This window comes from Danio rerio, chromosome 24 (genome assembly GCF_052040795.2).
Source record: "Danio rerio strain M-AB ecotype USA chromosome 24, GRCz13ab, whole genome shotgun sequence".
NCBI classification, from domain to species: domain Eukaryota; kingdom Metazoa; phylum Chordata; class Actinopteri; order Cypriniformes; family Danionidae; genus Danio; species Danio rerio.
The window spans coordinates 43,696,489-43,709,754 of NC_141044.1; the positions used below are offsets into that span (position 1 = coordinate 43,696,489).

Sequence of the window (13,266 nt, forward strand, 5' to 3'; positions counted from 1 at the left end):
AGGTTTGAAATGGCATTGTGAAGCTGTGTGTCACATAACAGGTTCAGATGGGTTGAAGGTCAATGAGCGACAGATGAAGCGCTTCAGGATTGTCTCCTCTTTTGTCCTTGGGTATAAAGATAACCCTGTGAAATTCCTGGAAAGTGACGCCCGCTGATTGAGCCGCAGACAGTAGCCCTGCCATTTATGTAACGCGTTTCACTGAAAGATAAATATAAAGAAGAAGAGTGATGGAGCACTTGGTTTTATTGCAGTGCTGAAACTAAAGCAGTGATGGCCTTACTGTGATATCCAGTGCATGCGTCTGCCGTCACAAGACATGCGAGACATATGCGGGTATCGTCTTTCTGTCGGGACAAACGTTTGGTCGCCTGCCCAGAACTGCTGCATATGCGACCCTGTCATGGTGTAAATGATCTTAGAGGGTAAACTAATAAAACACAGCTGACCTTTTCATTCAGATCTAGCTGATCGTTTACTGTGTGTTGATGGCTATAGAAATACTAAATCTTTTAAGTCAATTGTTAAGAAGTGTTACAGCAGACAAGAACCTAATATACACTACCTGACAAAAGTCTTGTGGCCTATTCAAGTTTTAGCAACAACAAACAATATCTTGACTTCTAGTTGATGATTTGGTATCAGAAGTGGCTTATATGAAAGGCAAAGACCTCTAGAGAGTTTAATTATTTGAGCACAATAAAATATGATCTTGTCTTGATTATTAATGATTTGATGAGGACAGTAAGCTCTGACTCTGCTTAGACTAAAGTGTCATCACTGAACAGAAATAATGTCCAGTATAGAATATAAAGTCCTGCTGCAGTGGAGACAGAATGAATATTGTGTCTGACTCCATCATGAGCTTGGAGGACTGCATCCATACATCTCTGACATGACTCAAATCACTGATTAAAAAAGTCATCTGGAATGGCAAAGAAAGCGTTCCTGCAGGACTCCCAGAGTTCATCAAGACTCTTTGTGTTAATCTTCAATGCCTCCTCCATCTGACCCCAGACATGCTCAACAATGTTCACATCTGGTGACTGGGCTGGCCAATTCTGGAGCAGCTTGACCTTCTTTGCTTTCAGGAGCTTTGATGTGGAGGCTGAAGCATGAGGAGCGCTATCCTGCGGGAGAATTGTCCCTCTCCTGTGGTTTGTAATGTAATGGGCAGCACAGATGTCTTGATACCTCAGGTTGTTGATGTTGCAGATCTCTCACACGCCCCCATACTGATTATAACCCCAACTCATGATGTTTCCTTCACCAAACCTGACTGATTTCTGTGAGAATCTTGGCTCCATAAGGGTCACAGTAGGTCTTCTGCCGTGTGTGTGATGATTGGGATGCAGATCAACAGATTCATCAGAGAACTCCACCTTCTGACACTTCTAAATGATCAAGTAGTCAAGTCAAGTTATTATTTGCTGCTCTTACGACTGGGATCCACAACAAGACTTGTGTCAGGTAGTGTTTATACAGTAATAGTGTTTTAAACCATACTGTAGTAAAGTGTAATATACTGTATATATTATAGTAGGTTTGACTCTGTTAATGTATGCTTCAGTGTATTTTAGGTTTAAACCATGGTGTTTTGTACTATAATATACCCTATATTTGTGGAAAACTACGGTAGAGTGTGTATAGGGTGTTTATAGGTCACACGTTACAATAAGGATTCATTAGTAAATGTATTTACTAACATGAACAATACTTGTAGAGCATTCAATAATCATAGTTCAACATGCATTAATCCAGTGGTTCTCAAACTGTGGTACACAGAGGAATCACTGAATAACTAAAGTAAAAAAATGAACACACTTTTAACCCTTTGACGAGCACGATAACAACAATGTGATCAGTAAATTGATTTTAATAGACTAAACCTTTTATTTTATTTTCAAATGTTCTAATATTTGTAATGTATTCTATCATTTGAAGCAGATTTCCTTCACATTTTTGGGCATATCCCGTATTGTTATATCCCGATGGTGACAGGTATAATCCCTTGCTTTTCTGACACACACAGCCTACTCTAACCTGCAGTAAGCAGCTCTACTTTCTAATTTAAATATGTAAATCCAATTCATATATTTAAAATACAAGGTCATTTTTAGATTTTAAAGATACTTGTATAAATAAGTCGTATGCATGCATCATGTATATTGAAATTTATTAAAAATAGTTATATATATACATATATGATGACATATAGCCTATATTTATTAGGTCCAAGAAGCATTTGTAGGTTTTAAAGAATAGGCTACTTTATGATAATACTTTAGATTTAACTACAGCAGTTTTCTTCTTACTTTTTAAGAACAGTGCCATCTTTAATTAACTTTTAAAAGCACATTTTAATTTAAACGTTGATGTTTAATTTATTTTCACCTGTAAGCACAGCACAGTGTTAATGTTCAAACTATTTTTAATGTTTAAAGTGGCTGACAATAATAACTAGTTATAATAAGAAGAAATAATCTGTAATTACACCTCTACGCTTTCAATACCAGTAATTATGGTGGTACTTTCGAGAGACAATGTTTTTCTGAGGTGGTACTTGGTGAAAAAAGTGTGAGAACCACTGCATTAAGCCAACATCTACTGTATTTTCATTAACTAACATGAACAAATAGTGTAATTATTGCATTGTTCATTGTTTATGTTGGTAAATGCATTAACTAATGCAACCTTAATGAAAAGTGTGGTTGCAACTAAATAATCAACACAACCGATTAATTCAAGTACTTTACTATAGTATGGTTCAAATGCACTATACATTTACTATAAATCATTCAGTCATTTTCTTGTCGGCTTAGTCCCTTTATTAATCTGGGGTCACCACAGCGGAATGAACCGCCAACTTATCAAGCACGTTTTTATGCAGCGGATGCCCTTGCAGCCACAATCTCTGGGAAACATCCACACACACTCACTCAAACACACGCACACACACTATGGACAATTAAGCCTACCCAATTCACCTGTACCGCATGTGTTTGGACTGTGGGGGAAACCGGAGCACCCGGAGGAAACCAACGCGAATGCAGGGAGAACATGCAAACTCCACACAGAAACGCCAACTGACCCAGCCGAGGCTTGAGCCAGCGACCTTCTTATTGTGACAGCACTACCTACTGCGCCACCTTTACTGTAAATCACTGTGGTATTATTTTTTATGTTAGTAGAGTGACAACCAGTGAGGATCTATAATTAGATGTGGCACCAACTAAGTGAAGACAGCTAAGCAGCAAAGGTCACATGTTAACAAGGTGCAAGTGTTCAACAAGTCAGATGGTTTTGGATGTGTCTACAATCAACCCCTCAGAGGCTCCTGAATCTCCAGGCAGGAATCTCATAATTAGTCAGATGATCTGCAGGATTTACAGCACGAGCGAACACAAGCGGCCAGCTGTCTGACAACTGTAATGCTCATCTGCAAAGCAAAGCATGTCTCTGGTGTCTCTTGCAAGACTATATTTGACTATGTTTAATGTTATACTGAAATAAAATGATTACTGCTGCTTGTTCAAACTACCTGTTTAAAATGAGCTGAAACAACACAATTCTTGCCAGGTTTATTTGTTTTATGTTTAGTCCACTTAAATTTGTAACACTTCAGCGTTTTGTGTTGAAACAACATGAAGGAATTGTGTTGGTCCAATTATCTGGTTAGGGGATTTGTAGTTCCCAGCATTCTTTGCGTAAGATTGAATTAAGAAAGGGAAATGTTGACAATACAAGTAATCTAGAAAGACTTTTTTTTTTTTTTTCATCAAATTTTTCTTTTAGGCGAAGCAGTGGCGCAGTAGGTAGTGCTGTCGCCTCGCAGCAAGAAAGTCGCTGGGTCGCTGGTTCGAACCTCGGCTCAGTTGGTGTTTCTGTGTGGAGTTTGCATGTTCTCCCTGCATTTGTGTGGGTTTCCGCCAGGTGCTCCGGTTTCCCCCACAGTCCAAACACATGTGGTACAGGTGAATTGGGTTGGCTAAATTGTCCGTAGTGTATGAGTGTGTGTGTGAATGTGTGTGTGGATGATTCCCAGAGATGGGTTGCAGCTGGAAAGGCATCTGCTGCATAAAAACCTGCTGGATAAGTTGGCGGTTCATTCCACTGTGGCGACCCCGGATTAATAAAGGGACTAAGCCGACAAGAAAATGAATAAATAAATGAATTTTTCTTTTATTTTGTATTTTTTGAACACAGAAAAACATGCCGTGGACAATCAGCATAAAACAAAATGTGTAGATATACATATATTAATCATTATAAAAGTTGTTAAATAATAGTATTAATAATAGCGCCATGACAACAATATTGTCAGTAAGAAGGAAAAACTGAAGAATAATGACAAGGAAATATTAGCGCAATTAAAAATGACAAATAAAATTAATTAATACATTACATACACATATATACACATACATACATACACACACACACACACACACACACATATATATATATATATATATATATATATATATATATATACATACATACATACACATATATATATATACATACATACATACATACACACACACATATATACATACACATACAAACATACACACAGAGATACACACAAACACACACACACACATATATATATATATATATATATATACATACATACACACACACACACACACACATATATATCAATAAACAAACACATACATACACACACACACACACACATATATCCATATACATATGCACACATACATACACGTTAATAAAACCAATTTCCAAACCAAAAAATGGCAATAAACCAAATCTGTACTTAGGGTTAAGTAAGGTTAAAATTAAGCCAATCGAAAATAAACAATTAACTAGAGGAATGGTGATATACACATAGAGATAGGTATTTAAAACTGTCCTGAAAAACCTCTACGACAATGAAAGTTATTAGAAGCCCAAACAGGAAACCTTAAATTACTATAAAAAGGTGAAAATAAAAATAAATAAAGATAATTAAATAATATAATAATAAAACAAATTGATAATAAATAATAAATGAAGGGAAGGGGGGGGGGGGGGGGGTTCTGGAACCAGAAGTTCATGCTTTTTGATGTCTCTTTGATTCAAGTTAGTAATCTAGAAAGACTTGTTAGAGTTTAATCTTCACTTTAGTTTGAAGATTTCGAATATTTTCAAATAATGCGTTGAGTTTTGAGATTACCACCTTGTAGAAGCAGCCGTGCTTTGGGTGTTGGCAGCTTTATTGAGTTATGGGTAACTGCAGTCTGGAGCAATGAGCGTGGCAAAAGGTAGGGCCGGGGTAAAGCGTTTTTCATTGGTCAATTTCTTTTTTTTTTCCGTTAGGGGCGTGGCGAACGGTTTTTCATTGGTCAAGGGTTTTATTTACGGTCAAATGCGTTGGCCAATTAGACAACGTATTAAATAAGCTGATCATTTAGCTTAAAGGTGGATCATTCTACTTCCTGCAACTGTTGTTTAGAATAAAGAATGAATTAAACGTAATCACAAGTTTCATTAAAGTAATGGGTAAATCTGCCTTCTAATGGATACAAATGCTTCAAATTCTATGTATCTGTTCTTTTCACTGGCTATTTATAAATGCACTACTAGAATATCTCACAGGCATCGGCGACTCATCTGCGATTCTCTCAGATCACGTCTTTGGTAGGTCATACTGTGTGATTGACTCTCGCGTGCACGAGCACCAATTTGCCTGTGAATTCAGGCATTTGTCTGCGATTTCTCAAAACCTGTCAGGGCGAAATTCCTCCAGTCTGAACTCGGCATAAGTGAATCTCAAACACAGACTGACCTTGTTGTGATCTTTGCAGAATGGGGAGCTGCAGTGTGGAGTGTTTTTGTGGCGGATCACGGCCTCATCTGAACCGAACTCAACAACCCGCAACCTACATCCAAAACAACAATGAACCAAAAGTACAACAGACCATTCAACAACAGCACTGCGTGAGTATTCCACAAAGCACATTCACTTCCCAGGGTTTCAAAGAGTTTATTTGTGATTAGACTTGGTTAAGGATTTATTCATAATTACAGCATTGTTTAGTAACTGTTGCACAATCACCAGACTTACTACTATTATCTGTTATTATTCAAGTAGTAAAAATAATAATTCAAATTACTATCGGTTCAGAGTTATTAAGTGCATTTTAAACAATCTAACACAAAGAAAGGAGAAAGCTAGATCACTCGCATTTCCACTGTTCGGCATTTCATAATCTGACTAAAAATGCAATGTGCAAATACAAAAGGGAAAGCATAGAGCCAGACATGAGATCCAAATCAATTCAAAACATGTTAACTAGAGCTGGGTGAAAAAAACAACAACAAATAACATTGATTTTTATCGAAATTCAATTTAAAGAAATAATACTGATGCTGCAAATCCCTTAATCCACTTGAAAACTTGAGACTTTTCAGTATTACGATGTATTTCCAACTCAAATGGAATATTGAGTAGGGGGCGGAGCTTTATTTTTGTGCTCCACCTCTCGTCTTTCAATCACAGCAAACTATTGTTTGGAGGGGTGTGGCTAAGCATGTCTTAAGCATATTTAGTCCAATCAGATGGCAGATTTAGATTAAGGATTAACAAAACAAACTTTTTATTTTCAGTGTGTTAACTTGCATAGATTAATTGTTCACTTTAAGAATAACGACGTTTTGCACTCGCAAAATAAACTCAAATTTAACTAAATTAAATTATTAAAATAAACAAAATTTAGACTATATCCAGACTTTAATGTTTGTAATTTAGAGGGTGGGGGCAGCACGGTGGCGCAGTGGGTAGCACTGTCGCCTCACAGCAAAAAGGTCACTGGTTCGAGCCCCGGCTGCGTCAGTTGGCATTTCTGTGTGGAGTTTGCATGTTCTCCCTGTGTTGGCGTAGGTTTCCTCCGGGTGCTCCAGTTTCCCCCCACAAGTCCAAACACATGCGCTATAGGGGAATTGGGTAAGCTAAATTGTCTGTAGTGTATGCAGACATCCCAAGTGTCCCGGAAGTACCGGGAGTCTCCTGCAGAAATCATCTCTGTCTCCCCCCGGTAATGACTTTTCCCAAGTTGGGATGTCTGTGTATGTGTGTGAATGGATTTTTACTGGCAATGGGTTGCAGCTGGAAGGGCATTCGCTGCGTAAAACATGTGTTGAATAAGTTGGCGGTTCATTCCGCTGTGGCGACCCCAGATTAATAAAGGGACCAAGCCGAAAAGAAAATGAATGAACGAGTTTAGAGAGTGAATATCTGCACTTCACCAATCATCCTGAAGATGTCGCCATTTATCAGTCGCCTTCCTGATGATTAAACAAACAAAAACATCTCGGTAGCCAATTGAAGTCAGCAAGATTAAAGTCTGGTGTGTAGAAGTAAGCAATGGGGGTAAAGATAAATCTTCTTAAACAACGTTTGCAAATAATGTCTCCAAGTGCTAATACCATGTATCCACACGTATTTGTTTTTATCTAAAGTAAATAATTGCGTGGCTATTGTTAATGTACCGTAAATGTGCTCTTCACTAATATAGATGAATAGGAGGGATTTAATTACTAACAATTATATTCAATTGTGGAATATTTGTCCGGAAAACTAACTTTTTTTAATTAAATATTAAATACTAATCAATATTGGATCAAATCAAACCCATATAAATAATAAATTAAACGTAATACCCAGCCCTAGTGACAACATTCAGATGACCTACCCACAGCTTCGACCTTTAAGCTAAGGAACAGAAGTAAAGTCATTAAAGGAATATTTCAGGGTAAATACAGCTCGAGTTATAAAAGACTGCAGATCTGTTACGCCTCGTCCTTCAGCTTGCACAGAATGAGAAACAACGGAAGTCTGTGGAGCAGTTCAACCAAGGCTTTAAAAGCAGATTATTACAGCACATTATGATCTCCGGTCAATATAAATCAGTCTGTGATAATCAACAACAGGTGCTGCACTTACAGATCAATTATTAAAAATTTTAATGTTGTTTCAAATATTCCCCAAGTGATGTTTAACAGAGTAAGGTCTGCTTTTTTCCACAGTGTGTCTTTTTTTCTGGATTAAGTCTTGTAATGTACTGTAATATGTGTTTATATAGCAAATTTACTGTGTATGGCCATACACCCAAAGCACTTCACAATCATGAGGGGGGGGGGGGGGGTGTCTCTCCACACCACCACTAGTGTGCAGCTCCACTTAGATGATGCGACGGCAGCCACAGGACAACAGCGCCAGTGCGCTCACCACACACCAGCTATAGGTGAAGTGGAGAGACAGTGATATTCGTTATTTCCAATGGAGGTCATGTGAGCGGCATGACATGCTCTTCCAGATGCACCCAGCTAAATGAATCCTGCAAGCGCACTGCAAATCACTAACAAAAACTGACTGATCAGCTTCAGCTTATTGAATATACACATTTCGGAAGACTAATTATCTCAGACAAACACAGAACACACAAACACTGCAGTTCTTTGTAATTTTCTCCATAAATAAATCTTGTATCGGAGCTGCAGCAATGTTTTGTCAGCTTGTCATCCTCTGAGAAAATGGTTTATGGTCGTCTAGCAACCTACGAACCATCGACCACCCCCGGTCAGCTGTAAAATTTTCACGCGTTGACCGGTCCGCGGTGATAAAAGGCTGAGGACCACTGGTCTACAGAACAAAGCACAGTTGTTCAATAACTTCGCTAATAAACCTAACTGGCCTAGTTATGCCTTTAAATGTCACTTTAAGCTGAATACTAAGATCTTGTAAAATATTATGTGTGTTGTCACCATGGCAAAGATAAAAGAGTTATTAAAGCTACCGTTTAAAATGTGTTGAATACGATCTGTTAAACAGCACTTGGGAAATAATTTAAAGAGAATTGAATCCAGCAGGATGAAATGTTTTCTTCAAGTGTACATCTCAAGTTATATTCCTTTAATATTCCTTCAATCCCGAGTGACATGTAACATACAATAATAATAACCATGACTCAGTCCACTCAAAGTGCATATAAGTGATCCTCAGTGTGATAATCATTCCTTCAAATATCCTCAGGATGGTGCATCATTTCTAGCAGCAACGTGTTAAAGAGCTAACACAGTGATGTCCAAACTCAGCCCTGGAGGTCCGGTGTCCTGCATATTTTAGTTCCATCCCCAATTAAACACACCTGAACCACCTAATCAAGCTCTTTCTAGGTATACTAGACTTCCAGGCAGGGGTGTTGGAGGAAGTTGGAGCTAAACTATGCAGGACACCGGACCTCCAGGACTGAGTTTGGACACCCCTGAACTAAGAGAACCGATTCCATCATTCTTAAATCTGGAGTGAGAACATAAACCCGCTTTCAAAAAGATCAACTACTTCAAAAACAATCAGCCCTTGTCTCTGCGGATGGTTTGAAGGGTTAGTTCACACAAAAATGAAAATGAGCTCATTATTTACCCCTATGGCATCCTAGGTGTACGACTCCAATCTGAGTTATTTTAAATGTTACAAATAATGAAAATCAGCATATACTTAGACATAGTTGGACTATAAGCATTCAGTACATGGAAATGACATACAGTGAGACTCGAACACTGCTTCCTCCTTCACCAGGAACATCAGGCCAATTGGAACAAATCATTAACTCTGACGATCCACTGGGATCATTAATATGCAACCCCCAGGCAGCGTTTAATTAACCACAAACTTTCCTAGTGAGATTACAACAGTTATAAATATGAGGGGACTCTTATTTTGAAAACAGGAAAGGCAGGGTCACAAAAAAGCAGCCGTTTTGTGACGCAAGCAGCCATGCATCTCATCTGTTTGTTTAATCTGATGGACTATACATTTTTTTCAGCACCTTCCGAAAAGGCATAAGGTGTGTTTACAGTATGTTTTGTTAGTTTACCGTGTATATTGCAAAGTTTGCTGTATTTATTTGCATTGAGGCAACTGTTTAGCTGATTGCACTAATGCACCAATAAAAATCACCTCAAAAGAAAGACGATGACAGACAGCGCTTGCCGGAAGTTACATAAAATAATTTGGAGGTTTCTTACAAAAAAAACATGGTTTCAAAACGATAAATCAGTTTTATCGATTAATTCGAGTGTGAAGTTCACATCAATTTGTTTGAATGAAACTCGCTATTACTCTAACACGTGTTATGTCATTATTCAACTGGTGTTTGTTGACTAACAATAACCAAATGTCGAGCGAGACGCATGCTTCCTGTTTATACTAGAATGCGCATGCACAGAGTGCGCTAATGGTCACGTGATATACGGTTTTGGTGGCGTAGTGTGGACGGAGATATGTTCAGAAACGCTAGGTGAAACGCGGATGGTTTTTGATCTAAAACGCCATTTTGAAACGAAAACGCATTAGTGTAAACGCGGCCTAAACTGTCCATATGTGTGTGAATGAGGGTGTATGGGTGTTTCTGTCTGGAAGGGCATCTGCTGTGTGAAACATATGATGGAAAAGTTGGTGGGTCATTCCACTGTGGCCACCCAATATAAATAAAGGTAATAAGCCGAAAAGAAAATGAATGAATGAAAATGGATTTAAATCGAAAAATTAGGGATTTATTTTTCGCAGAGATGGGTTGCGGCTGGAAGGGCATCCGTTGCGTAAAAACTTGCTGGATAAGTTGGCGGTTCATTCCGCTGTGGCGCCCCCAGATTAATAAAGGGACTAAGCCGACAAGAAAATGAATGAATGAAAATGGATTTAAATAAAAAAATTAGGGATTTATTTTCTTTTTAACGGGCTATATCACCCAGCCCTAGTTTCACTAAAGGAAATCTTATTTCACACACCCGAGCCACGTGAGGCATTTATTAATATAGATGGATGTGTGTTATTAGACTTTAATATAAAAATTATAATCCAAATATGATTTTTAAAATAGCTTCAATTAGATTTGACTGAAAGCAGAATGTAATGTACACCTGGGATGCCGTGATGTTGAGAATTAATTTCTAATTTTCATGTTTGCGTGAACTAACCCTTTAATAGGACTGTCAGTCAGTGGATGCTACACGGGTCAGGCTTCAGTGTTGAATTGGAGCGTTTGCCCTTGACTCGCAGCACTGCACGCTGACATGTTGGAGCGTCTGCATACTCTGGACGCGTTTCCGCTGGTTTCTGGTACAGTTTTTGTACCGTTCACACTCCTCACACACTTCAGGATAGAGTCCATGTGCGACAACTCCACCGACACGTGTTAGGAATGACTACTAATACAAGGCTAAGAGGCTGCGGATCCCCAGTAGGTGAAGTGCGAAGGCTAGGTCTCTGGGTTTGGTGTGGCCAGAAGAGGAACGTTATCTCTCCGGTGTCGGACTAGTGGTGGCCGCCGGTACTGTTCTCCATCCGCCAGAGTCTGTGGAAGGGGTTTGCGTTTGCTTTCTGGGAGGAGCAGGATGGAGAGGACGGCCAGCAGGGCGAGAGACGAGTAAACCACATGGTGCAGAAAGTAGCCATAGTGGTTACGCAGATCCATAAGAGGAGAGCTGAGGCGACCCACGCAACCCAGCGCCATCACGGCTCCAACACCACTTCCTCTGTGGACACAACAAGAATTTCAGTTTTAATCATCTGAATTTTTATATGTTTAAAATTGCTCATATTTAATCTTATATCAGATTTCTGTAAGGGCAGCAAAACCTACAATTAATTGCAGGAACTCAATTCCTCTTCAGCCAAATTTTGTAACTGTGACAGCCCTGCACACACATTTTCTGGGACCCAAGCTCATGCTCTTGCTTGTGTATTTGTGTTAAGCTCCACAAGATGGGCTGTGAAAACTCTTTGTGTTTTTAATAAGTCAATAACAAGAGCGACTGCTGCAAAGTCCTCCCAGGAGAAAGCTCTCGGCGGACAGCCAGAATGACACAGCAGGCATGCGTACATTACATCCCTAAGCAGCTCTCTGGTGTGTGTGTGTGTTGTTTTTCTTCACCATTTCACTCTCCATTAATGCCCTGCATCCTGCTGTTTCAGGAGAGGTTTAAGAAAGAGTGTGTGTACCTGATGACGGTGGGCATGACTTCAGCCGTGAACAGAATGGAGAGAGAAGCAGCCGCTTGAGATGAGAACAAACCCATTATGGAGAACACCTTCATGGCTCCATCGCTCAGGTCTGCGCACAAACACACACACACACACACACACACACACACACAGCTAAATTTGTTTGGAAGCTCATTTCTGCCCCGGGATAAAGAATACAAGTAATTGTTATTGTTATTATTATTTATGTTGTTGGTTATTTTAGAATTCAGAAATAAGTTGAATACAACTGTGAGATATAAAGTAGAAAGTACAAATGCCAAAGAGTGAGTCTAAAGCAGGGATGGCCAACCAATTTTTATAAGGGGCCACAATAGACTCTAGGGTGGTTTAGAGCAGTGGTTCCCAACCTGGGGTCCGCAGAGTTCACAAGGGGGGCGCGGGAGAGGATAAGTGTTGAGGTAGAAAAAGGCATAAAAATGCTCCACTATTATATAGGGCTGTACAATTAATCGAAAATCCGATTTCAAAATATTATAAAAAAAAGCATTAATCGAGATAAATGATTATTGCATCATATACCGCCACCTTTCCAGTTGTTCACTGTTGGTCTTAAAAGCGCGAACGAGCGCGTGCTTATGTGTGTGTGCGGCACGCACACGCAGCCAGAAGCATGCGGCCGGTCAGCATTCGCTCCCATTCGCACACTGAGACGAGCAGAGGAGCGCAGACATCTAAAGTCATTAACGTGAGCGCTTTAATGGTCAAATAGGTGTCAAAACGCGGTGTTTAGTGATTATTTACATTCACCATCATTTGTGTAATAAACAAATGAGTTGAGGATCAAAAGACATGTGAAAGAGAAACTAAAGAGACAGTAGCCCCTTTCACACATACAGACCTTTCCGGAAAATTACCGGCAATTTTCCGGAAAGGTTGTATGTGTGAACAGGTCCTTTTTGAAAATACCGGTAAATTCGTTCTGGCTATTTTCCGGAAAGAGAAGTTGTAACATTACCGGCAATTTGCCGGAATGCTGCGCTGTGTGAACGCAGAAGGAAGATTTCCGGAATAAGCTCGTGCACGTCTAGAACGTGCTGACGTAAGACTTCTGCTTTAGCCAATCACAACAGTCAGACGCATTTACGTCCGCGCGGTTTGTGAGAATAAAAGCCTTTGAATATTTTTCCAGACACATTTAGCTGCAAGAAGTTAGTCAGATCACGTTTATATGTTCTTCTTAATGCCAACTGTGCAAATAATCATCG

General features: G+C 39.3%; 2 protein-coding genes across 5 annotated transcripts in view; one reads left to right on the top strand and one right to left on the bottom strand.

Annotated features, from left to right (window-relative positions):
- The window catches only part of katnip (katanin interacting protein), a 1,410,884-nt gene that overhangs the window by 1,254,528 nt on the left and 143,090 nt on the right, over window positions 1–13,266 (top strand). The window lies entirely within an intron of this gene.
- The window catches only part of slc22a17 (solute carrier family 22 member 17), a 28,457-nt gene continuing 21,169 nt past the window's right edge, over window positions 5,979–13,266 (bottom strand). The window contains exons 10-12 of one of the 4 annotated variants that reach the window (XR_015525329.1): window positions 12,017–12,128; window positions 9,277–11,550; window positions 5,979–9,110 (exon numbers count right to left, since the gene is read on the bottom strand). Coding sequence is in view for 1 of the 4 variants with exons in the window: in XM_087310125.1 (XP_087166251.1) it covers window positions 11,274–11,550; window positions 12,017–12,128 (389 nt within the window). In the remaining 3 variants the exon portion in view is untranslated. Of the gene's footprint in view, window positions 11,551–12,016; window positions 12,129–13,266 lie in introns of all 4 variants that reach the window. The other 3 variants (XR_015525331.1, XR_015525330.1, XM_087310125.1) reach the window with 3 other exon arrangements.